The 27239-nt window shown below is 40.2% G+C and overlaps 2 protein-coding genes across 12 annotated transcripts in view; both read right to left on the bottom strand.

Moving 5' to 3' along the window:
- Positions 1-18399, bottom strand: part of NKTR (natural killer cell triggering receptor) — a 48143-nt gene extending 29744 nt beyond the window's left edge. For 3 of the 11 annotated variants that reach the window (XM_068557509.1, XM_068557510.1, XM_068557515.1), the window contains exons 1-6: positions 18314-18399; positions 18060-18140; positions 3367-3441; positions 2700-2807; positions 2145-2189; positions 292-379 (exon numbers count right to left, since the gene is read on the bottom strand). In XM_068557509.1, coding sequence (XP_068413610.1) covers positions 292-379; positions 2145-2189; positions 2700-2807; positions 3367-3441; positions 18060-18117 — 374 coding nt within the window. In that variant the 5' untranslated portion in view covers positions 18118-18140; positions 18314-18399. The other 8 variants (XM_068557506.1, XM_068557508.1, XR_011075639.1 and 5 more) reach the window with 7 other exon arrangements.
- Positions 18400-22389: 3990 nt separating this feature from the next.
- Positions 22390-25083, bottom strand: SS18L2 (SS18 like 2). Its single transcript, XM_068558077.1, has 3 exons — positions 24864-25083; positions 24549-24625; positions 22390-22659 (listed from the first exon to the last, which is right to left on the bottom strand). The coding sequence occupies exons 1-3, from the start codon at positions 24930-24932 to the stop codon at positions 22572-22574; spliced, it is 234 nt and encodes a 77-aa protein (XP_068414178.1). The 5' UTR covers positions 24933-25083; the 3' UTR covers positions 22390-22571.
- Between the last annotated feature and the right edge of the window lie 2156 nt (positions 25084-27239).

Below are 27239 nucleotides of genomic sequence, written 5' to 3'. Positions count from 1 at the left end.
TGGTAATCTGAGCCCCCAAATTTGTTAAGAGTCAAAGCCAATTTCTTTTCTTAAGATGACAACATATTCTGAAAATAATTTACATCTTTTAAGTTACGCCTTTTAAGTACCATTCTTCAAATCCAGGATATACGCTTACCACTGTGGCTGTTAGAGCTTACCAATTACTATAACATAATAAAACCCAAGTTGACAGAATCTAGCATTAAACTTGGTTTAACGATACCATCTTTCTCATGAACGGCGCTTCTCTGTTTAGAAAAAGCTCATCTCTGAATTATGCCTACTCACATGAAAAACTGGGAACCATTGGTATGTTTCCCTCGATTTGCCATTGACAAAAGGAACGCTCTGTCATGTTTGAGAATAAAGTTTTCATCTGTTTGAAGAAAACACAAATTTGTCAGTCTACAATTATAAGTCACTTTTAAAGTGCAATGTTCAAAGTAATAAATAGAAAGCAAAGGATGAAATTCCTCTTCTGGTCAGTACAGATACTTGACTGAATACTTTGAAAAAAATTCTTTTAACTAATCAAATAACAAAAGCATAAAACAAAAACAAAAACTCTACTTATTTACTACTTAGCCTTGAGAAAAAGAACATATATTTAATACTTTTATACAAACAGCCTTAGAACAGTCACTTTTAGTAGTAACATATTTTGGCTAAATGATGTTTAAACTATTAACTTACAGGGAAAACTAGCAAGAAAATTTTAGAAAAATCTTTACAGTAAAGCTCATTTCCTCCAAATTTCCAATTAACCTGCATAATGCACTATACATGGAAGTTTAATAATCCTCTTACGTGCTTAATTTCTATATGGTAAATTTATTACTCAATTCAATTGATGCTAGACTATGAAACCAAAAACCACAATATTACAGTAAGTTAAGTTGTAGGGACATGCCTAAATTAAATTAAGTTATGTAGATTCTTTCTAATCAATAGGATCAAAAATTATCTAAGGAAGCAAGTCCTGTAAATACAAAAATTTAAATGGCAAAATACAATTTTTAGATATACAAATATCTGCCACAGGGAACAACCACATTACAGTGGCCTACAGCAGTAGTTTCAAATTGTTACATGCTAATAGAACCAGCTAAAGAGCTGTTTCCTACTAGTTCAAAGGAAAAACTCTGTCATAAAGATCACTTAGAGATGGATTTAATTCCAGCAGAAATATCCTGAAAACTAATTTAAATTTCCTTTTAACACTCATACAAACAAATCTTTCTTTAAAACAAACAGAAACATAGAAAACTTTAAAAAAAAAGATTACCTTGGGAACAGGCTTCTGAAAAAGTAGTAATCCATTTTCCCCCAAAAGAAATATAAAAGACTATTATAACACTGAAGCTATCATGGCATTAAAACCTAGTAATATTGGATCCCATTATAAATTTCCGCAACTGACTTTTCTAAGGCTTTTTGGGGCAAGTGCAATAGTTAGATTTATGCAAATACTACTGTAGGAAAAAAACACAATCATATAGCTCTAGTATACAAAAGAAAACATACAAACCTTTGAGAAAGGAAGAAATACCAAATTTTATTCAAAGAAATTGCTTGGTTTAGAGAAAATAAACATTAACTAGATTCTTTTCCCTGATGTGGAAATAATAACCCATTGGGAAAAGAAAAGAAGATACAGATGCATGTATGAAACAGTATACAGAATTTTCCAAGTCTTCAAGCAATATAAGAAATCCAGCCACAACCTGACCCAGACTGTCCATAAATTTATTAGGAAGGGTGCAAGGGAACAGAGTTGGAGTTTGTGTTACTGAGCTTCGTTCTCTTACCTTTTCATTTTGCAAAAGACCACATTCTCTATAAACAAAAGAATATGTTGACAGTTTTAGGCAGGAAGATAGGAGTTTTCATGTATATAGTTGCCTAACCTCCATGCTGAAAGTCATGTTTAACCATAAAGTTAGCCTTAATTAATCTTGTCAATTAAGTTATATATTACAATGTAATTTATCCCCAAGTTCATGCAAATAAAGTATTTTCATGCAGCATTAGTTTCATGCAAAAAGTGAACTATAAGTAAACCTTTTCTCATTAAAAGTACATGATCAAACTTGCTTTAATATCAGAACTGAGACAAAAGACCATAAAATATTAAGCCTTACCTTTAAAATATCCACCATAAATTGATTCTCCACCTTTTCCATTACCTGAAAATAATGAGCTACATTAAACAATAATGAAAACTAAAAATATACTAATACACATAAATTACTTTTTATGGTTTCAATTTGCTGAAGGAGTAATTACTGCAGATGATAAAAATTCTAAGACTCCTCAATTAACCTCAGTTTTAAACTATAAATCCAATCCCATTATAATAAAAACTATTTAAAAAATTCTCTCCATAACCCACTTATTTCAAACAGCAATCACACCAACAAAATTCTAAAAGAATAAAAACAATTGAACAGTACTTTGGCATTCACTGTAGCGTATTCACCAAGTAACTGTATTAAAACTGCATAAAAACAAACAAAAAAAAGTCTTAGTATTTTGCTTTTTATACATTCTTGGCCTACAACATTCATTCATCCAACAACTATTCACTGACCACCTAATATTTACATCATACTGTGACACTATATTTACAATTAAAAGTAATAATGAGATGCTTTAGAAACTGATAGAGTTATTAAGAGCATAACTTTTAGCTCTACCTTCACTGAAGTCCCCACCCTGAATCATAAAGTTTTTAACCACACGATGGAATGTAGAACCTTTATAACATAACTTCTTCCCAGTTGTTTTCCCAAGGCCTTTCTCCCCTGGAAAAAAAAAGAAATGAAGTTTAGCTACAAACATATCCTTCCATGGAAAGCACCATGCAATTAATCCTTTGTCAAATCCCTCGTGCTGGGCACTGTAAGAGATAAGTAACAAATGTTTTTCCTATTTTTTCTACTTTTTAAAAATATAAATCCTATTACATGTAACAAAGAACAATCTCATTATGTTCTGCTTCTCTATTTTCTAATCTTAAATTTCTTGTGAAATCTGGAATGCTAAATTTGTTCAAAGTACTAAAATCTGTAAAATTCTACCAAAATAAGTCAGTTTTGAATATACTATTATTTTATAAACTACAATGGATAAAGATTTCATTACATATGGTGGTACTTCCTTTTTCATTTCTGAGACCATTTCTTTCTCCTCTCTTCCCTTTAAGAAATGCTTCCCTAACATCATATCAGTGAAAATAATATTTTTTATTTGCTAAACTCATTTCACAGATCATTACTTTTTAAGGAAAATATCTACTCTGTTAAGCAAGGTAAAACTGTAAGCCAGGACTTCTCATTGGAAATAATTTAATAATTCATTTACCTGAGCATAGGCAAAGGAAGTTTTTGCAAGTTTTTGGACATATATCTGAAAAGAGCTGAAACATAATGCGACCAACTGAAATAAAACACATGAAAAAACGGTAAGCAAGTTGATTAAATATATCATATTTTATATGAGAGAAATAAATAGAATTAACAAAGAGCCCATTTTTGTAATTCATTTTAATTTTTTAAGAGATTCAACAGGAAAGAATTTAACTAGGCAATACCAACTAACAAGAACCCCACTCTATTAGCATTAGGATTCACATGCAACCAAACTGATTTCAGCCCTAAAACTGTAGGATTTTAAGTGTCTTTTAAAGGGACCTTATATTATTAGATTCCTTATAGTGTATCTCCTACCTGAACTATTAATCTTCTTTAAAAATACTCTCGAAGGACTTCCCTGGTGGTCCAGTGGTAAAGAATCCGCCTTCCAATGCAGGGGACGCGGGTTCGATCCCTGGGAACTAAGATCCCACATGCCGTAGGGCAACTAAGCCCGCGCGCTACAACTACTGAGCTCGCGCAGCTCAACCAGAGAGCCCGCGTGCCGCAAACTACAGAGCCCATGGACTCTGGAGCCCGCACACCACAACTAGAGAGAAAAAACCCGCCCGCCGTAACTAGAGAGAAGCCCGAGAGCTGCAATGAAGACACTGCGCGCCGCAACGAAAGATCCCACGTGCCTCAACGAAGATCCCGAGTGCCACAACTAAGACCCGACACAGCCAAGGAAAAAAAAATACTCTTGGTAATAGTTGTCTGATTTATGCTTGAACCCCTCCAGTGATGAGAACATCATATCATAAGATAGTCATTCCGGCCAGTACTGTTAGAAGAAAGTTCTGTCCTCTACATCAGCTTTTTACCTTTATGAAAAAACTGTTTACAGACAACTTCCTGAACTGCCACTCACAACTAAAACTCACATTCTATTCCTGAGAGAGTAGAAAGAGAATAGGTATGGTTCCTAAAAACTAACCAACAAACAAACAACCCTACAATAAACAGGAAATGAGAAGGAGCAAGTCTGAAAATTCGATTTAACTATGCCAATAGAGAAGTGTTTCACAAACCTTTTGGTCTCAAGACTCCTTTATACTATTTTTCCTTTCTTTATTTTTTAAAACTTTTAATTTTTTTAGTTTATTTAATTTTATTTTTTATTTTTCTTATTTTTATCTTTTTGGCTGCATTGGGTCTTCGTTGCTGCGCATGGGCTTTCTCTAGTTGCGGCGAGCAGGGGCTACGCTTCGTTGCGGCACACGGGCTTCTCACTGTGGTGGCTTCGCTTGTTGTGGAGCACAGGCTTTAGGCACATGGGTTTCAGTAGTTGCAGCACGCGGGCTCAGTAGTTGTGGCACACAGGTTTAGTTGCTCCGCGGCATGTGGGAATTTGCTGGACCAGGGATCGAACCTGTGTTCCCTGCATTGGCAGGTGGATTCTCAACCATTGCACCACCAGGGAAGTCCCTCCTTTAAACTCTTAAAAATGATTAAGCTTTTAAAATGTGGTTATATTTATTGCTATTCACTGTATTATAAATTAAAACTCAGAAACTTTCAAAAAACAAGAATACACAAGCACACATTCCATCAGCTGTCAGAGTGGTGACATCATCACATATTGTGTAATCTCTGGAAAACTCGACTTGTGAATGAGAGTGCAAGAGGCAAATTACATTATTCTAAAAATGGTTTTGACTTTGCATACCTCCTGAAAGTGTCTCAATAAAATAAGAAATGGAATTTTGATTTATAATCACTTTCTTGAGTTCCCTTTCCCTTTATTCTACAAAATCTTTTCCATTATGAACATTTGGATATACTCAAGGAGACTTGTGGAATAAATCAAAATTAACTGTGGACCAAGCATAAGTCATTTGCAGTACAGACACAGAATGATTTACTGTGTAACACTATGATTTTAATTTATTCCTGGCCATGTCAGTCAGTTCCTCTGAGGACAAAACAAAGCTACTGCATAGGGGCTTCCCTGGTGGCGCAGTGGTTGAGAATCTGCCTGCCAATGCAGGGGACACGGGTTCAAGCCCTGGTCTGGGAAGATCCCACATGCCGCGGAGCAACTGGGCCCGTGAGCCACAATTACCGAGCCTGCGCGTCTGGAGCCTGTGCTCCGCAACAAGAGAGGCCGCGATGGTGAGAGGCCCGCGCACCGCGATGAAGAGTGGTCCCCACTTGCCGCAACTAGAGAAAGCCCTCGCACAGAAAAGAAGACTCAACACAGTCATAAATAAATAAATAAATAAATAAATAAATAAATAAATAACTGACCGTGAATTTCTTAAAAAAATAAAAAATAAATAAATAAATAAATAAAAATTAAAAAAAAAAAAAAAAAAAGCTACTGCATAAGAGACAGCCTTAAAGGATAAAAAGTGGGAGATGGAATCATATAAGGAGACTTTCCCAAGTCAACAGTGCCAAATGGAGTGCTGGAACCAAATTTTAAAGCAATTTCAAAACCTTCTAGCTGATCTTGATATCTAAAGGAATGAAGAAAAAGGTAAGAAAAGAAAGTAAAAAGGAGGACAGCAATGTATCTAAAATCATTTCAGAATTTTAAAAATTGCATGTAATATCAGTAATATTAAATACTACTCTTTGTATTTACATGGAACTATTTTACCAGTGTGATAAAAGTATTTCCATCACTCTTCATAAATCCCTAAGAAATGGCTGGCTAGGTGGGTGTCAAGTTCAAAATCATCTAGCTTTGCAAACTAGAACATACTTAGATCTTTGGAATCCCTTTAAGATAGTTAATTTTCAGAATAAAAGATATAATCAAAACTGAAACTTCGCCTTTTCTTTTAGGAAGTAACTTCAATATCAAGGGGTTTTTTTGCTTTTTTTAAAAAACTAATTTATTTATTATTTGGTTGCACCTGGTCTTAGTTGCAGCAGGCGGGCTCCGTAGTTGCAGCACGTGGGCTCCTTAATTGCGGCAGGCGGGCTCCTTAGTTGTGGCATGTGAACTCTTAGTTGCATGTGGGATCTAGTTCCCTGACCAAGGATTGATCCCGGGACCCCCGCATTGGGAGCACGGAGTCTTATCCACTGCGCCACCAGGGAAGTCCCTCAAGGGTTTTTTAAAAAAATCTTTAATGCATCCAAGTGAAAACTGATGAAAGTTTCAAATATTTTTAGTTTCTCCTTTACAGATGATTAGTAGTTATGAACACTCTAGTGGTACAATACATATGAAAACAGTTAAATGTGATTATATTTCCAGGTCTAATATTCAGAGAGGGATATCTAACTACAATGATTTTAAAAAAAATGCTCATCTCTAATATCTTACCCTCTAACGTGATGAAGAAGAGAAATTTCTACTGACCTCTCATTCTCATGGGGCAGGGGTTAGAGCAGAGGTTTTGTCTTTTCCATGGCATTGTGTTTTTAAGAGCAAAAGAAAAAAACTGAACAAAACCAAACTGTTTTGGGCTCAATACCATGGTGCAAGGTTAAAAACACTGCTAAAGGCTCTAAAGTAAATGATGTACATATCAGAACTGTAAAATATCATACTGGACAGCTAGTTCATCCACCAATGTCAGAATTTCCTTTGCAACAACACTGACAGATGAGTACCAACAAAGGTAGAAAAATAACAGAAAAGCACAGGGACTCAAACAGGGGTAGGAGGTGAGAATTAGAAAAGGAACAGCCATCTTATGTTAAAGGTAGAAAAGGAAAAATCTTTGTATATTTCACTTGGCATTTTGAGGCAAAGAAAGAAAAGGAGAAGGACAGGGCTAAGAAGTGAACTTTCTTCTCTCAAAGTCCCCATAAAAATCCATATGAATTTGCCTTCATGGCCTTTCAACCAGGCCTGGTGTTATTACTGGGATTCTCTGGGCCCTACTTCTAAAAAAATAAGGAGAAAAAGGGGTGGGGAGCACACTCTTGCTTACAGAAATGGAAACAAGACTTTTCCCTAAAATTGAACATGAGCTCAGTGCTCGAGCTCATGCTCATGCATGTGCACTAATTAAAGCAACTTTAAAAAAAGTGTGTCAGATACTGTGCTAGGTTCTTTACAAATACAGGCAGCTCTGCAATAACGAGAGAACTGAAAGAAACATTGCATTATCCAAAATATCACATATAAAGACAACTGTTTCCATGGGACAATAGGGGTTGGGGACAAGGGAATTTCAGGTCATAGTAAAAATGACTGTTTTCCTTAAGAGTATCAATAATAAAGGCATGTTTTTAGTTATAAGAACATGTCATAAAACTTAAACATCATTGAGGAAACCCTACAATTGATCACACCTCACTCTGGCCTTCCTCAGCACTATCATTAGCATAACCCTTCTTGTGGTCTTTCAAATTACTATTAGGACAACAAGAATAACTCAGAATAGCAGTGCTGTTCACAGTTCTTCTCTTCCACGTCACTAGTTCCCCACCTTGTTATCTAATTGTGTCACAACACAAACGGTATTGCTCCTTAATTAATCTATCCATTAGAATAAATTCATTTTACAAAAACACAATCTGTAAGACAGGTGGTTGTATTATTTAATTACTTTCCAAGAACCTTATTATGCAGGCACTATTGCACTGAAGTCCTATTAATTTATGAGTGTATAAAAAGGGGAGAAATCATTTAAATAGTGCAGACCACTGCATCCAGTCACTGTATTCATGAGCTTATGACCCAGGGTGTTCTTGAGATGGGAGATTCATTTCTCCTGTTCCCTCAGCACAAATCAGATCTCATATGCTCGTTCTATCTCAAAGTATAAGCTATCTTGAGTGTGAGTCTAAAGTTTAAAGGGTAATTTTGAATACAAGCAAATTTCACTGTACTGCTATCTTTAGAACCACAATAACAAAACTCTATAGTATTTCCATTTACAAAGAGGTCAAGTGGCTTGCCCAAGGTCATAAGCAGTACTCAAACATTTGTCTTCCTCTTTACTTAAAACTTATTTCTCGGTTTCAGTTCCAAATACTTTACAATGTTTACTAAGAATACACTTTTTAAAAAAATAAATTTATTTATTTATTTTTGGCTGCGTTGGGTCTTTGTTGCTTCGTGTGGGCTTTCTCTGGTTGCAGCGAGCAGGGGTTACCCTTTGTTGCGGTGCGTGGGCTTCTCATTGCGGTGGCTTCTCTTGTTGCAGAGCATGGGCTCTAGGTGCGTGGGCTTCAGTAGTTGCGGCTCGCGGGCCCTAGAGCGCAGGCTCAGCAGTTGTGGCACACGGGCTTAGTTGCTCTGCGGCATGTGGGATCTTCCTGGACCAGGGTTTGAACCCGTGTCCCCTGCATTGGCAGGCGGATTCTTAACCACTGCGCCACCAGGGAAGTCCTACTAAGAATACATTTTTTGTTCAGTTTCTTCAATTCACGTGAACCTTGAGCAGTAAAGTTAAAACACCCATTTCAATGATATCCCCATTTTATCTATTTTGATAACTTGCCAGGGTTTTATAATATTGCTCTGAGGCCCACATAAAGCAAAATTCTAAAGTGAAGCATTCCTTTAAAGAAACACTTTGGTTATCACTTTGGAAAACCAACTTTAAGCCTCTGACAAATACAAAGTAAGTAATGTTCTATTTAAAAAGGGAAGGGGGGGGACTTCCCTGGTGGCACAGTGGTTAAGAATCCGCCTGCCAATGCAGGGAACACGGATTCAACCCCTGGTCCGGGAAGATCCCACCTGCCGCGGAGCAACTAAGCCCGTGCGCCACAACTGCTGAGGCTGTGCTCTAGAGCCCGTGAGCCACAACTACTGAAGCCCGCACGCCCCAAGCCTGTGCTCCGCAACAAAAGAAGCCACCACAATGAGAAGCCCGCACACTGCAACGAAGAGTAGCCCCCGTTCGATGCAACTAGAGAAAGCCCGCCTGCAGCAACAAAGACCCAATGCAGCCAAAAGTAAATAAATAAATAAATTTTAAAAAATAAAAAGGGAAGGAGCTGTATTCCTCTAAAATGTCAATGTCATAGAGACCAAAAAAAAGGCTATGAAAAAGAAGGATAAAGAGACATGACAGCTGAATGTAATATCTGATGCCAGACTGGATTTTGTACTGGAGGGGAAAAAATGTTATAATTGACTTTTTAGGCTAACTGACAAAAATGGAATACAGAGACAGTAGATTAAAGTATTATATCAATGTAAATTTATGAAGTTGGTAACTGCATTGTAGTTATGTAGGAGAATATCCCTATTCTTTTCTTTCTTAAAAATTTTTTTAATGTTTCTTAAGACTCTTTTAATGAATATCCCTATTCTTAACAAATATACACAAGTATTTAGGAGTAAAGAGCCATGATGTGGGTGAACCGCAAATGGTTCAGAAAAAATTGTGTGTGTAGAGAGAGAGAAAGAGAGAGATTAATAAAGCAAATGGTATAAAATGTAAATAGGTGAATCTGGGTAAAGAATAGATGGGCATTCTTTTTCCTATTTTTATTTTTCAACTTCTTATAAATGTGAAATTATATCCAAACAAAAAGTTTAAAACATCTGCAGATAAAGCCCAATGCTTGAGTTCTATGAAAGCATGTGTCTATAAGAGCAGTTCTCAAACTTTTTGGTCTCAGAATCTCTCTATACTCTAAACAATTCCTGAGAACCTTAAAGACTTTTTAATATGGGTTATTTTAAATAATTTACATTTTCAAAAATGAACAAAAAATTTAATGAGTGTCATTGTTTTACATTTTTGCAAATCTCATTAATGTCTAGTGTAATAGAAGATAGTTAGATTTTCCTATCTGCTTCTGCATTCAATCTGTTGTGTCATCATATGCCATGCAGCCTTTGGAAAACCGTACTGGATACAAACAGAATGGGAGTGAAAAAAATGGGGGTTTGACTCCTCCTGGCCTCATGACACCATCTCGCGGTTTGAAAACAAAAGGTCTACACCATTATACTACTATAATGTAGTATATTACAACTATAATTAATTTTAAAATACCTTACATAGACATTCTCATATAAAGTAATCAGATGAGTTTTAAAACTATACCTTAGGCCTCTAAGAAAGAAACACCCTTCAGGGGTGATAAATCAAAGGCCGTACTCCAGAGGTGGCTTCTAATATTGCTTTTGCTATCTTTATTTCTAATCAAACAGAGGCCTTGTAATTAGCAAGATGAATGTTAGGAACAGGTTCTTATTGGTAAATTAGTGATGTTTGGAACATACAGACTGAATAAAAACATTTGGAGATAATCCATACCCTTCCATTAACAGGACATATAAATCTGGAGTCACCCTTTGGAGTGGAACCTAAGGCTGGGTCCACCAAAAAGGTCCTGGGTCTAGTCAAGATTTTGGAGGATTCTGGTGCAGAACACTAAAAGATTCGTGTGACAATTTTCAAGACCAGAAATCTTTCACATAAAGAGTGTTTGGAGCACTGAAAAGGACAGAACTGGAACGTCATTCAACTTACAGAACTGGTTATATGACTTACTTGTGTGCATACTTGCTTGCCAACGTCTACATGTGGCAAATGAGACTTGCTTTCACTGTGCCCTGGTAGCAAGGTTGTGACAAAGGCAATCTATAGCCATCACCTAACTTATCGGAGACTCCCCGATATACTCTAAAAAGAACTTAATAGCCATTCTTAACTAAACTGGCTTAAATCAGTTTGCAACAGATATCTAAAACCTGGTCCCCTGGGCTCCAGTGCTCCATTTCTTGATACAAGATCTGAATAAGGCAAGTAAAAGGCAAGTTTCTGACGCACCAAAGAAGGAAAAACAAGATTCCTATTTCATGTCTGCCCTGGAAGGTACTCAGTTTAACCAACCACTAACAGCCATAGAGAGAAGTAACATTTAACCAAAGAAGGGTGGGCCTACCTGTCAGAAAAATAAAGTTGTCAATGAGAATTTCATATCTATACTTCCAAACTAGGTATCATATTTCACACAAAAAGCTAATACTTTCAGAAAACATGAATTTATTTGTAAAGACGATGAAAAAGGATTGGCTAATTTCTACTAGTTAGGACCTTTAAAAAATTTATAAGGAATTCTAGGTTCAGTCAAGATGGAGTAAATATACCCTGCCCTATCTTTCTTATTGAATGCACCTAAACAACCTTGGACAGAAAGCATGGAACAATTACCTAAGGACTGAAAAATAAATGGTAGTAGGCATTGGGGAAGGACATCAGAACACAAAAGCCCACCAAGTTGGCAATGAATTTTGTTTTTGTTTTTCCTACCATATCTCTTGGCCTGGAATCAAAAGCAATCTGAAACCTGGAACTGCCCACTGGGTACAGAGAGAAAGAGCTCTAAGAAAAGCCCTCTATTTCTAGAAAGGGGGCCCCAACAGATCAGAGTGAATAGGGGAAATGTCATTTTTTTGGTGTATTTTTTCCATACTCTCTTGTCCCAGCTCCTAAGGAATTCTGCAGTGGCAGCAGCAGTGAGAGCAGTGGTGACTGGGCAAGCATATAAAACTCCAAGGGAGGGGAACCCTTCTCTCTGACTAGAGGAACTGTGGTCCCAAGAGCTTAGGAAGAATTCCTGTTGCATTTTACTCCCTATCCTGTTGCCACTTACCCTCAGAGGCAGAGACAGACACAGTCATGGGAAGCACATGGCAGAACAGGGAAACTAAAACCCTTGCTTTCTAGCCAGATGACCAAAAAAGGGAGTCCCTAAGGGCCAGAATGTGTTGGGGAGATCTCAAAAAAGAGGGAGCTCAAAAAACAATCCCATTAAGTCGTACATGAATTCCTGGGCTTATCCATGAACTATGCATGGATCTGACACTAAAAAGCAGAAGGTGGGTGGGAACTTGCAGGCTGAACCTAACTGGGTTGACTGTTTGCTATAACATCATCATCATCAACAACACAAGTCCATATTCTCCCCAGGATTTAAACTAGATCCAGGGTCATATAACATAACATACAAAATGTCCAGGATACAATCCAGCATTTATCGACATTTAAAGAACCAAGAAAATCTCGTATCTCATAAGGGAAAAGAAGACAATCAAAGACAGCAACTCCGTGATGATACAGATGTTGAAATTATTAGACAAAGACTTTAAAGCAGCCATTACAACCATACTCCACTAAGTAAGGACAAACAGTCTTAAAATGACTGGAAAAATAGAAAGCCACAAGCAAAACCAAAAGGAAATTTTAAAATGAAAAAGTATAATAACCAAAATTAAAGATTCACTGGGTGGGCTCAAAAGGAGGACAGAGATGACAGAGGAAAAAGTGAACTCGAAAAAAAAAAAAGTGAACTCAAAGACCAGTTAATAGAAATTATCCAATCTGAAAAACGGAAAAAAAAGATGGAAAAAATAAATAAACAGAGCCTCAGGGACCTGTGGGGTAGTATCAAACCTCTGATATTTGTGTCATCAAAGTACCAGAAAGAGAGGAAATAGTGTTGGACAGAAAACATATTTGAAGAAATAACAGCTGAAAACTCCCTAAATTTGGCAAAGGACAGACACAGATTCAAGAAGATCAGCAAACCCCAAAGAAAATAAACACAAAGAAATTCACACTACAATAAAACTGCTGAAATCTAAAGACAAGATAAATGTTGAAAGTAGCCAGACAAGAACAATACATTTACATTTGGGGGAGCAACAGTTTGAATCACTATAGATTTCTTATCAGAAACCATACAGACCAGAGGGGAGTGGAACATTTTTCAAGTGTTAAAAGAAAATAACTACTAACCCAAAATTCTATATATAGTGAAAATATTTTTCAAGAATAAAGGCAAAATAAAATTTGCAGTTGAAGGAAAACAAAGAGAATTTGTTGCCAGAAGTTCTGCTCTGAAGAAATACTTAAAGCAAATTCTTCATGTGGAAGGGAAATGCTACCAGAGGAACTTCAGACTTCAAAAAAGAACAAACAGTAACAGAAAGGGTAACGATAAGACTATTTTTTTTCTCCTCTTAAGTTATTTAAAATATGTCTGACAGGGCTTCCCTGGTGGCGCAGTGGTTGAGAATCTGCCTGCCAATGCAGGGGACACGGGTTCGAGCCCTGGTCTGGGAAGATCCCACATGCCACGGAGCAACTGGGCCCGTGAGCCACAATTACTGAGCCTGCGCGTCTGGAGCCTGTGCTCCGCAAGAAGAGAGGCCACAATAGTGAGAGGCCTGCGCACCGCGATGAAGAGTGGCCCCCGCTTGCCACAAATGGAGAAAGCCCTCGTACAGAAATGAAGACCCAACACAGCCATAAATAAATAAAAATTTTAAAAAAAATGTGTGACATTTGAAAGCAAGTTTTCAGTGTTTGTAGATGTAATACATAGGACAAGTACAACATAAGGTGAGAGGTAAAGGATGCTATATGTGGGATGGTTTTAACAGTTCTCTTGAAGTGGTAAAATATTAATTCTAAGTACACTGTAAAGAGCCAAGCATACATACTGTAATCTTTAGAGTAACCACTAAAAAAACTATACAGATAGCTCTAAAAATTCAATCGAAAATTTAAAAAATACTAATTCAAATAATCCAAAAGGCAAAAAAGAGAACAGAATAAAAACAGAGGAAGTAAAAACAATTATTAAAGAGACAAATCCAAACATAACAATTATATTAAGTGTAAATAGTCTAAATATACTGATTAAAAGACAGAGAATGTGAAAATGGATTAAAAACCAAGACCCATTGATTTGCTATCTCCAAGAAACCCACTTTAAATATAACGATATAAGTAGGTTAAAAGTAGAAAATGATGGCTTCCCTGGTAGCACAGCGGTTAAGAATCTGCCTGCCAATGCAGGGGACACGGGTTCGAGCCCTGGTCTGGGAAGATCCCACATGCCACGGAGCAACTAAGCCTGTGCGCCACAACTACTAGCCTGCGCTCTAGACCCCACGAGCCACAACTACTGAACCCGTGTGCCACAACCACTGAAGCCTACGCACCTAGAGCCCATGCTCCACAACGAGAAGCCACCACAATGAGAAGCCCGCGCACCGCAACGAAGAGTAGCCCCAACGCGCTGCAACTAGAGAAAGCCCGCGCCCAGCAACAAAGACCCAACTCAGCCATAAATAAATAAATAAATAAAAGGTAGAAAATGACATACCATGTAAACACTAATAAAAAGCTGCAGTAGCTGTATTCACATTGGACAAAGTAGACTATGGAGCAAGGAAAATTACCAGGAATAAAAAGGGTCATTACATAACGATAAGCGAGTTAATACATTAAGAAGACATAACAATCCTGGGACTTCCCTGGTGGCCCAGTGGGTAAGACTCTGTGCTCCCAATGCAGGGGACCCAGGTTCAATCCCTGATCAGGGAACTAGATCCCGCAGGCATGCTGCAACTAAGAGTTTGCCTGCTGCAACGAGGATCCCATGTGCCGCAACTAAGACCCAGCACAGCCGAAATAAATAAATAAATAAATATTAAATTAAAAAAAAAAAAAAGACATAATCCTAAATGTGTAAGCATCCACCTAACAAATGAGCCTCAAAGTAAATGGAGCAAAACCTAACAGAACTGAAAGGAGAAATAAACTCACGATTATAACTAGAGATTTCAACACTCCTCTCTTGGTAATCAATAAAAGAAGAAGACAGGAAATCAGCCAGGATATAGACGAACTGAACAACACTATTAGCCAACTGGATCTAAATGACATTTACAGAACACTCTACACAAAAACAGCACAATATACATTCTTTTCAAGTGTACCTGGGAAATTCACCAAAATAGAACATATCAGACCTTAATAAATTTTAAAAAGCTGAGATCCTACAAAGTATGTTCCCTGACCATAATGCAATTAAACTAGAAATCATTATTAGAAAGACAACTGCAAAATATCCAAGTATTTAGAAACTAAAACACTTCTAAATAATTCATGAGTCAAAGACTAAGCTGCAAGGGAAATTAGAAAATATTTTGAACTGAAAGAGGATAAGCAATATATCAAAATTTGTGTGGTACACAAAATTTGTGGGGTCCTTCACAGAGGTAAATTTATAGCATTAAATACTAATACTTGTCAAGAAAGGTCACAAGTCAACAATCCAAGTTTCTGCTTTAAGAAACTAGAAAAAGAGCAAAATAAAGCCAAAGCAAGCATCAGAAAAAAAGAGCAGAAATCAATGAAATTGAAAACAGAAAACAAAACAAACAAAAAAATCAATGAAACGAAAATCTGGTTCTTTGAAATGACAGTAAAATTGATAAACATCTAGCCAAACTGGCCAAAGAAAAAAAGACAACAGGCACAAATTATCAATATGAGGAATAAAGGCAATACCACTACAGATCCCACAGACACAAAATTAAGGAACGATGTTGTTTGACAACTAAGATTAAATGGACCAATTGCTTAAAAGCTACCAACTACCAAAACTCACTCAAGGAGAAATAACAACATGAAGAGTTCTATAACTATACTCAAATAATTTAAAGACATTTCCTCTTCTAATATATACTTGCATTCATTTGGTGGCTTTACTATTCAAAAGTCTAATTCACATGTTTGCTAAAAAAATACACAAATTTCCACTGATAGTAATGCAAAAGAATACACACTGTGTTGTATTCAACTCAATTTTTATCAGTGCTGCTTGATATCTCATTAATGTGGATAGTATGTCCACTCTTAAAGGATCTCTGCTTATCAAAGTAAATCAAAGATATTACTTTATATTGATATTTATATCAAGTGAATTATTAACTATAGGAGAAGAGTATTACTTGAATAAGTACTCAATGACATACATACTAATGTTTAAATCCTGCAAAGCAGGACACCTCATTTCAAACAACTGAAGTGATCCTTAAAAAAAGCTGTGTAAAAATCAAGTATCTACTACTTACATAATATACTGAAAAGTACTGAAAAGTGCTAGAGAAGTATTATATATGAGACTGAATCATATGAAATTGCCAATTATCAACTGGTTCAACCGAGAACAATGTAAGCATTCCTTGTTTTCTATATGATTCAGTGTTCTCAAGAGTTCTAGTCACTTCTACCAGAACGGTATTACAGTGTTGGGGACCGAAGTTCATTTTACATTTACCAAACATATTCTGGAGATGTTTCATGACGAAAAGTCATTTTCAAAACTAGGATATGAACGTATATGAGGAAAGGAGTACTGTACTTTTACGTGGCTAGAGAACCTTTGTTTGACCTCCACTTTCCAGGAGTCTGCTATTTTTAACTCTTAAAAAAAAATAAGCCCTGTTATTCAAAACGTGGATTCACTATAGAGTAAGGATTAAGATCCACAAGCCTCAAAGTATGAAAAAGAGAGAATGCAACAAAATTACTAAGACCACATCATTCCTTTGCTCAAAACCCTTCAATATCTTATCTCACTGAGTCAAAGTTCTTACTATGGCCTTTACCCATTTCCTGCTTCTCACCTGCCTCCTTTACTCCAGCCCCCGTGGGCTTTTCTTGCTGTTCCTCAAACTTGCAGGTACACTCTCTCCTCAGGGCCTTTGTATTAACTACTCCCTCTACCAGGAATGCTCTTCTCAAAGATATCCACACGACTCACCTCCTCATCTCCTTCGGGTCTGCTTAAATGTCATCTTCTCAAAATGGCCTTTTCTGACCAACCTATTAAAACAGTATCCCTAGGGACTTCCCTGGTGGCGCTCCCAATGCAGGGGGCCGGGGTTCAATCCCTGGTCCGGGAACTAGATCCCACATGCATGCCACAACTAAGGAGCCCGCCAGCTGCAACTAAGATCCGACACAACCAAATAAATAAGTAAATAAAATAAATAAATAAAATAAAATAGTATCCCTCCTACAAGACAAAAAAAATTTTTTTTGGTTTATTGCCTGCCTTTCTCCAATAGAATATAAACTACAAGGAAGAGAGACCTTTGTTTAATGCATTGCTATATCCTCAGAGTCTAGAACAGCAGCACGTAGAATCTGCTGCAACAAGATTGGCACAAAAGACTGTATATATGCCTCCAATTAAAACTTCCCTCACAGATACTAAAAAAGAGGTAAGAAAACAGTTTGGAACCCCGCGCGCTCTGTAACTTAGAATGAAACAACTACCCTCTAGAAGAAAATATTTTATTTTCAACAAAATATACTAACGAATGGCTGGATTCCCTAAAAACAAAACATTAATGCTAAGCGCACACATGCTGCAAGTCTGTTGGTACTGAATGCTTTGGTTTATCACCCAAGACTTGTGCTAAGTCATTTTCCTACGAACCAAAAAATTCTGGCTAAAGATACTTAAGGAAAAATAAAAGCGGAGTTAACCTATTAATGCTGTACAAGTATTAGGAAATACAGAATATACGAGTCCAAAACTCACAGTACAGAGTGAGAGACCAGAAATCGAAATTGGGAGTGTTTGCCCCCTAGAGACACTGAGAGAGACAAAGTCCACAAAGGATTGCACCCCTTTTCTTGGCGCTAGGCACGGCATGAACACTCATTCCGGGGATGCAGGGGGGCATGGAGTTTGGGACTGTGAGGCCTGGATTCCGATTAGGATTGGAGTCGTGTATCCGGGCCGCCCTCCTCTGCACAGACTTTCGCTCGGGAGAAAAAAGAGTGGCGACTGCGCCTACCAGCTCCCAAAAAGGCTTGGGGGAGGGGTGATGAAGGTAGACCCCTCCCCTTCCCCAAGGCAAGCCCAGGGCCCGCAGGGCTCCCCAGTGTCCCGGCTCACCCGGCTCCCGGTTGATCTCGATGTCGAAGTGACACTGCGGCCGGTCCTGCGCCCCCATCGCGACCGAGGCGGCGGCAAGAGCTGGGAGAGACGGGGAGCAAAGCGGTCAGGGCGCGGGGTTAGGGCGGAGCCCGCGCCTCAGTCACCTCCCGCTGGCCTGGTGCGACAGCGCCCGAGGCCGAGACCAGCTCCTTCTCACCCCAGGCCTCCCGGCCCCCATGGAGCGCGCACACACATGCAGGCTAGCTCTTCACCTGGCTGGCCTCCAGCCTGAGATGCTCCCCGTGAGCTGAGGAGAAACCGCTGCCACCACGGCCGAAGACCAACGCCACTAACAGACCACCACCCCCGCCCCCTGGCCCGGCCTTCCAGTGCCACGCTAAACCCCGCGAGAGTCGGGACAAATACCGCGAGAGTACGGTCTTGAAGGCGGTGGGTAACCGAAGGGGGTGCGCTTACGTGGGCGTGCCTTGGAGCTCGAAGAGCCTCCAGCCCCGGCGCTCCTATTCCTGAGCTGGCCCTGTTTTGCCCCGCCCCTTTCCCCCCTTGTATGTTGGAATCAGTCGCCCAATCTGGGAGCCCCGGACGCGCCTGTGCTCTCTACTTTCTGTGGTCCTTTCTCCAGGGCCGTGTCTATGTATTTGCAGATACCGCGAGGCTTTGCTGTTTCCGAAGCTGCGAAACAGTTGCGAGAATGAGGTTGTTGACGTGTAGTAAAGCGACAGAGCTTTGGTTTTCTTTTTCTCAAGGAGTAGTTATGACACTATCCCGTTAGACCATTTGTCTCACTTCAAAGGCCTTTAGGCTGAATTGTGCGTTCGTCCCCGCTTTGGGGCCAGCGTCACTGGTATAGTTGTGTTCAAGGCCATTCTTCCTCTTTTGTGAAGTGTCAGTTCAAGACCTTTGCCCTTATTTGAATCGCGTTCTTCGTCTTATAGAATGCAAGGGTTCTGGATACTAACGTGTTGTTAGATGATATATGTATGTTTTGAATACAACTCTCTTGTTAGGTTTATGTAAGTGCGAATATTTTCTCCCAATCTGCGTCTTGTCTTTTCATTGTTTTGAAAGTGGCTTGTGCAAAGCAGTTTTTAATTTTTGATTCAATCACTTGATCAATTTTTTCTTTTATGGGTTGTCCTTCTTTGTGTAGGAAATCTCTGCCTACCCCAAGCTCGAGAAGATTTTCTCCTGTGTTTTCCTTTAGAAGTTTTGTAGCCCAACCTTACACCGTAGGTGTAAGCCTATGATCTATTAGAATTTGTGGATGTGGGGTCAGGTAGAAGTTGAGGTTCATTCTTTTCCCCGTAGGGCTATACAGTAGTTCCACCACCATTTGTTGAAAAGACTTTTATCCATTGAATTACCATGGCTTTGTGACCACACATGTGCGATTCTATTTCTGGACTCTATTTGTTACACTGATGTATCTTTAGGCTGGTGCCACACTGTTGGGTTGTAATTGTTTTCCATTATTTTCTTAAAATTGTAAAATATACTTTACATAAAATTATCTTTTAACTGTTTTTAAGCTTACAGTTCAGAGGCTGTTAACTACATTCACATTGTTGTGCAACCATCACCACCATCTATCCATAAGACAATTTTCATCTTGTAAAACTAAAACTTTGGGGACTTCCCTGGTGGCGTGGTGGTTAAGAATCCGCCTGCCAATGCAGGGGAAACAGGTTCGATCCCTGGTCCGGGAAGATCCCACATGCCACGGAGCAACTAAGCCCGTGCACCACACCTACTGAGCCTGTGCTCTAGAGCCTGCGAGCCACAACTACTGAGCCTGCGTGCCGCAACTACTGAAGCCCGTGTGCCACAATTACTGGAGCCTGAGCACCTAGAGTCCGTGCTCCGCAACAAGGGAAGCCACCGCAATGAGAAGCCGGCACACCGCAACGAAGAGTAGCCCCCGCTCGCTGCAACTAGAGGAAGCCTGCGCGCAGCAATGAGGACCCAAAGCAGCCAAAAATAAATAAATAAAAATTTAAAAAAAACTAAACTAAAACTTGGTACCAATTAAACAATAACTCCTCATTCTCCCCTCTACCCAGGATCTGGTAACCACTCTCTACTTTGTTTGTTTGTTTGTTTTTGTTTTACTTTATTGTGGTAAGAACACAACATGAGATCCACCCTCTTTAAAAATTTTTTGGCCGTGTCATGCAGCACGTGGGATCTTATTTCCCCAACCAGGGATCGAACCCATACCCCCTGCAGTCGACGTGCAGAGTCTTAACCACTAGATGGCCGGGTAAGTCCCGAGATCCACCCTCTTAACAGATTTTTAAGTGTTCAAGCTGTCTAATAAAGGGGGGCAGCTGCCATCCCACTCCAGCTGATGGTTGCCACATGGATCTGTAACCCAGCATTGCTAGAAAGCCAGGCTTTCCTAGGAAATCCTCTTGTTTTTTAAATATTAGCAACTAATTCAAAACTAAATACATTGCACAGCACCCACCATATCTGCTGATCAGATTAGGCCCATGAGCAGCCTACTTGGCATGGAGTATGAGCACGAACCACATGAATAGTAGAGGAGGGAGGAGACCAAGGATGGGTTAGAACCCTACAGATGGCAGAATGGGTGGGGGAGCAGGCTCCCTTCCAGACTTGAGAAGGCCTAGAAAGGGCCAGAGCCTTCAGCTAACACACACAGCTAACACACTTGGATGTTTACCACGTGCCCAGCTCTCAACTGCATTATCTCCACCTCGCAACGTGAGGAGGCGGATACTACTTTCATTATCCCCATTTTAGAGCTGAGGAAACAGAACTTTCAGAGGTTGTGTTAGATCTGGGACTCAAAATGAGGTCCCTCTTCACTGTTTACATGTTACAGCCTCCCTGGGTTGCAACCCTTGACTCCAACAAAAGGAGGTTTTAATTTTGGGTTCACAAGAATCTCTTTGCCTCATTTAACAGATAAGTCTCAAAGAGGGAAGGTTCCTTATAGAACAAAGCTAATAGAGGCAAAAAGAACAATAAAATAGAAAATCACCATTATGTAATCCCTGAGGAAGTAACAGATCAAAGCTGGGTAGATCATAATTTAAGTGAAAGGCTATCAGGAACTTGATAATAAATCAAAGTAGGTTATTTCCTGATGTGACGCGAAAGCAAGCACCTATCACTTCCTATGATGTATTCTTGCCAAAAATATTAGAACCTGAGTCTGAATGAGCCTCTACCAGTTTATAGGAAAAGTGGGCGATTAGTGGGACAGATATAATGACACCACAGGGACACAACAGAAATGTGAAAAATTTTAGAGCAAATGACCTAGTTTTTCCAACAAATGGCAAAGAAAAGAAAAGGGAACTGTGAAGTATTTTTAGAGACTTAAGGGACATCAACAAAATGCAGGGTGTAAATCTTGTTTGGATCCTGATTCAGACACGTCAACAAAAACACGTTTTGTGGGAACAAAAGAAAACTGAACATCGTGGAATTCAGGGCATGCTACTCCAAAATATGGCACCTTGGCATACTGAATATTTTAAGCTGAAGCAATTTGAGAAATGGCAGATGCTGGAAGGACTCTCAGACCTTCTCCCATGAAACAGGTCATGAGACCCTCATATTAGAAGTGTCCTCCCTACATCCAGAGGGACACAGATTTTTAACAAAAAGGCCTTACTAAGTTCCCTCCAGTTTACTACACTTAGCTCATACCTTTATGTCCTATAACATTTTTCCATGACTTTCTACTTTTCATCAAACTTACTATAAAAACGCTCAGGTTTAACTGCTTCTTTGGGTCTTCATTTCCTTATGAAGGCTCCCATGTCATATAAAACTTATATTAAATAAATTTGTATGCTTTTCTTTTATTAATCTGTCTTTCGTTATAGAGGCCTAGCCAAGAACCTTAAAAGGATAGAAAGAAAAAGATACTCTTCCTCCCCTATCACATCTTCTATTAGTAGATGTTAGATAATAATTAAGAATTACTATTAATTGTGTTAGCAATGATAATGGTGTTATATTTTTAAGTCTACACTTTTTCTCAAAAACCAAATGGAAAACTTATTACATGAAAATTCCTATACCTCAATATCAGTCTTTTGTGGAAAGGCAAGCTTTATTTCAAAGCAACCTGAAAAGAGCAGTCAGGGGGTCCACAACCGCAAACTGGCAGGAGGGAACACACAGTTACATGTCCATTGGCAGGGTCTCAGTCGGGAGTCTCGCCCAATACCTGCTCAGTTTCCTCTTCAGGTTGAGACTGAAAAGGTAGACTCGAAGATGCCCCTGATGTCCAAACACACTTATTTCAGGAAGGAGGACACCTGGAGTCAACTTAATTGAGCGAATCCGCTTAATTATTAAAATAAATATTTATTCTCTCTGAGAATATGGTTAGTTTAGTAGCTTTCTTTGCATTTTCGAGCCACAGAGGTTCCATTCACCTTCTAAGCAGTTGAGTTGGTAAGGATCCTGCCTCCATTTCCTAGGAAATAGATTACATTTGATTACTCCTCACAACAGCCAACTGGAAGATTATTCCATTGCTTTTGAGGCGCTGGTTGGGTTGGCGTCTGCGATGGTGGCCAAATAAATGAGATTTCTGTGTAACACATGCTGGTACCTATGGGTAAAAAACAGGTAAAAATTAGACGTTTGCTTTTACTGAACATGAACAAAAAACTGGAAAAGAATTTATCCACCCTAGTGAATGGCTCATCCACTGATTGGATCACTCAGTGTTGTCAACCTTCTTATTTAACATATTAAAGGAAAATATATCCAGAATCTTACCTGTTCTCACTTCTCACTTCCATAGCTACCTCTCTAGGCCAAGCCACTATCACTTCTTGCTTGGACTACTGGAGTAGTCTCCTAACCTGTCTCCCTGCTCTACCTTTGCACCCCTACTCTAATTATCCACATAGCAGCCTGAGTGATCACTGTACAATTTAGGTCAAGATCATGTCATACCTCTGTTCAAAACCCTCCAAAGGCTCCCATCTCATTATGAGTAAAGCTAAGCCCTCATGGCCTATAAGGCCCTACATGATCAGGGCCTCTAGTTACCCTCTCTGATCTCATCTCCTACCACTTTCCCTTTACTCACCGAGTTCTGGCCAGAGTGGCCTCCTTGCTATGACTTGAAGATATCCAGCACGCTCTAGCCTGGGGGCTTTTCCACCTGATACTCTCTCTGATTCACGTATCTGCATAGCTGCTCCCCCACCTAAGGCGTCTACTCAAATGTCACATCAAAGATACCGGGTATAAACTAGCACTCTTCCCCCCACTTACCCTGCTTTATTCTTATTCGAAGTGCTTATTAGTATGTGCCTAATTATATGATTCTACAATCTAGAAGGTAAGTTCCATGAAAGCAGAGCTGGTATCTGTTTTGGTACTGATTCCCCAGTGGCTGAAACAGTGCCTGGTACTCAGTATTACTTATAAAATATCTTGAACCGGGAATTCCCTGGCGGTCCAGTGGTTAGGACTTGATGCTTCCGATGCAGGGGGCACGGTTTTGATCCCTGGTCGGGGAACTGAGACCCCGCATGCCACACAGCACCCCCCCAAAAAAAAATCTTGAACAAACTCAAAGAAGGGACAAGACACTTCCATGATCAATGCACACTTACTATAATAGCGATTCTCAATCAGGGGGTAGAGCTCTCCACCTAGGAAGACAAATCAGGCTAGGGGGCAGGAAGCGTGGACTGTGCAGTGTGAAAAGGTCCATTAGGAGATTTTGATAACTTTCTTGCCCCATAGTTTGAGAATCACTGCACCAAATAGAGTGTTTTGCAACTATTTTCCATATAGAAAAATGAGAGTATTTACTATAAACTGTACAAAAGCAAATTACCAAATGCCAGTGTCCAATGTAAAGACTTACCCAAAGATGGATATCTCTACTATTCCACTGAGCTGTTCAGTGAGGGATTGCAGGTTACTTTTTTAGGGGGTGGGAAAAGCATGGCTTCAGTAACAATGAAATAAAATTTTTTTCTGTAATAAATGGGGCATAATTCCTGGAACGACATTTAGAAAAGAGGCTGTTTTCTCTCATTTTGGCATATGGCTAGACAGCACAATAAATTACTGTGCCAAATTTACCTCTGTCTTAACCTGGAAATCTTTTATTGGTCTTTGCATGTGTTACAAGAAAAGTATGAGCCAGGGTTCCACGACCAGAAAGCAGCCACTACTCTCATCATCTCCTGACACTAGTTTTCCGAGTGCTTTCCTCCCCATCCCTGCTGTCATCGGCTGACATGACTTCACGTGAAGCAGTCTTTGCAATGAGCACAATTCAAGTTTTGAAGAGGGAGCCACGTCTGACTCCAAGCTTCACAGTGCACTGTCCGTATGGTCTTGGGCAGGTAAGTAACCTCTCTGAGCCTCATCTGCGATCAATCACTCAAGACTCCTAGTTCAGGTCAGCTGCAGTATTCCTACACTGGCTTCCCCGCCAAACTCATTAGTCAGGGGAATAGGGAGGGGACTTACTGGACGCATTCATTCGCCCGGCCTTTGTTCTGATATTCCACAATACAGCGGATCAACTGATCATTCTCCTCCAGGAGCTGAAAGATCAAAGGGTCAGTGCAGCACGACATCAGGACGGCGGGGACAACTGCCTCCTTCCCCCGCCCCCGCCCCAATGCCGGGATTTCCAGCCCCAGCGCCTCTGCTGACTTCATTCCCAGCTGACGGCAAGTCACCCTAGGCACACCAGTCTCAGCTGCTCACTCCAGGAAGCTTCCAGCACCCGTAGCACTTCGGGATCTCTGCTAAGATCGCTCTGCCCGCATTAGAGCTCACCCGCTGGATCGTCTCCTGATTGACTTCCGCCTTGCCTCTCAGCCAGTCCGGCACGAAGGCCACCGACATCCCGGGAAGCCAGGTTGGAAAGCGGCCTCACGCCTTGCAGACCCCCGCGCGTCTAGACCAGAGCTGACCAGCAGCCCTAAACGCCCTACAGCCGCAGCAAGGACCCACGATAAGTGGGCCTACGCTCTCGACGTTGATTGGGTCCTCCCACCTAGGGGGCGGGGAACAGGCGGAACGTCATTTGTGATTGGGCGCGCAAGAGCGATTCTCAGCGTCCTCCTCCGACCCCGCCCCTGGGGCTTCGGTGCTGTTTGTGGTTCTTTTGTGTTTGCTCAAGCTAGCCTCAGGGGTGGGGTCCGGCGTCAGCTCCTCGCCTTTTAGGCTTTGGGAGCTCTTTGCGGCAGCACCTTCCCCAGGGTCACACAGTAATCGAGGCTGGAACCTGGATATCTGGCTCCAAATCCATACCTCTTTCAACACCACTCTGGTGCCTCCAGGCCTGCGTCTGGAGCCTGAACCCTGGGCATTGCCTCCTGCCAAGCCAAACCCTGCAGGGCCAAGGAAAACACTGGTGTCAGCTTTACCCTTTGCTGAGGGAGAAACTCGCCTATAGGCCTCTTTTTCCCTTGGGCCCTTCTTTTTTTTTTTTAAATCAGATTTACAACCCTAAAAAGCACTATTATTTTCCCCAATTTACAGATGAGAAAACAGAGGTTAAGTAACTTGCCCAAGATCTCATAGCTACTAAGGGCAAAGTCAGTATCTGAACAGAAGCAGTCTGGCTTTAAAAATTTTGATCTCAACCACTGCCCTGCACAGCCTATGCACCATAGTGCGGAGGTGGTTTGCTGCAAGATAAAGGGAGGAAGTGGGCCAACCTCTTGGGCCACAGTGTTACTGCTGGCAACCACTAAAACTCTGAATTGGTTGTCTTCTCTTTTGTCTAGTCCATCCATGGTGAACATGGGAGCAAGGCTGGTTTTCTCTGTAGCAGACAGTGAGAAGCAGCCACTTAATTTAGGAGGCAGATCTTGGAAGACTTTACTCCTCAAAAGGGGTATCAGGGCAATTCTGCCTTCTAGATCTTCATTTCCCTGAGTGGTGGCCCTGATCCAGAGCAGGCTCATCTGCTTTGCTGGGCTCTCCCTCCACAATTCCCTTACTCATCCCTCGGAGGAGGTTTCATCCCATTTAACAGAGGGCTAAGTGTGAGTGATAAATTAGCTATGGATCTGTACAGTTTGAGGTGACGTCTAATGGAGATGTTGAAGTTTGTGGCTGGCTGTTTGGCTGGAACTCAGGGCCAAGGACTGGGCTGGTGATGTAAACTTTGAGAAGAATCACTTGTGGAAACTGGCATCATCCTTGAAGCTACTCTGTCACCCTTTCACATCCAATTCATCACCAAGTCCTGTTGATCTTGCTCCTATATTTCTCTGCAGCCCGCCCAGTTCTTTTCCTCTTTACCACCCTTCCTGCCTAAGCTCCAGCTTCATCCTCTCTTGCCCAGTCAACTGCACTGGCATCCCAGCTGGTCCTACCACAGTTTCCATGAGCCTTCTCCACTTTGATCTTAACATCAGCAGCCAAAGTGAATTTTACAAAATGCAAATCCAATCAGTTTTCCCCTGTCCCAAACTCTACCATGGCCTCCAAGAGCCTATATGGTCTTACCTCTTCTTTTCTCTCTAGTAGCTCTCACTCTACTCCTTTACTCTCTAAACTCTGAATTTCAGCCAAAGCAGTCTTGAGGAAAAAAGCAGAGCTGGAGGAATCAGACTCCCTGACTTCAGACTATATTACAAAGCTAATCAAGACAATATGGTACTGGCACAAAAACAGAAATATAGGTCAATGGAACAGGATAGAAAGCCCAGAGATAAGCCCACACACCTCTGGTCAACTAATCTATGACAAAGGAGGCAAGGGTATACAATGGAGAAAAGACAGTCTCTTCAATAAGTGGTGCTGGGAAAACTGGACAGCTACATGTAGAAGAATGAAATTAGAACACTCCCTGACACCATACACAAAAGTAAACTCAAAATGTATTAGAGACCTAAATGTAAGACCGGACACTATAAAACTCTTAGAGGAAAACATAGGAAGAACACTCTTTGACATAAACCACAGCAAGATCTTTTTTGATCCACCTCCTAGAGTAATGGAAATAAAAACAAAAATAAACAAATGGGACCTAATGAAACTTAAAAGCTTTTGCACAGCAAAGGAAACCATAAACAAGACAAAAAGACAACCCTCAGAATGGGAGAAAATATTTGCAAACGAATCAACGGACAAAGGATTAATCTCCAAAATACACAAACAGCTCATGCAGCTCAATATTAAAAAAACAAACAACCCAAT

This window comes from Eschrichtius robustus, chromosome 12 (assembly GCF_028021215.1).
Source record: "Eschrichtius robustus isolate mEscRob2 chromosome 12, mEscRob2.pri, whole genome shotgun sequence".
NCBI lineage: Eukaryota > Metazoa > Chordata > Mammalia > Artiodactyla > Eschrichtiidae > Eschrichtius > Eschrichtius robustus.
The sequence above is the reverse complement of the archived record's forward strand: the minus strand, read 5'-3'. Positions and strand labels throughout refer to the sequence as shown.

Bases quoted from the DNA above. Each gene is read 5' to 3' on its own strand.
- SS18L2 (XM_068558077.1), bottom strand. From the start codon at position 24,932: ATGTCGGTGGCCTTCGTGCCGGACTGGCTGAGAGGCAAGGCGGAAGTC. The intron at 24,626-24,863 runs GTGAGCTCTAAT...TTGATCTTTCAG, and splicing joins ATCAGGAGACGATCCAGCGG to CTCCTGGAGGAGAATGATCA. The intron at 22,660-24,548 runs GTAAGTCCCCTC...TTTTACCCATAG, and splicing joins CGGGCGAATGAATGCGTCCA to GTACCAGCATGTGTTACACA.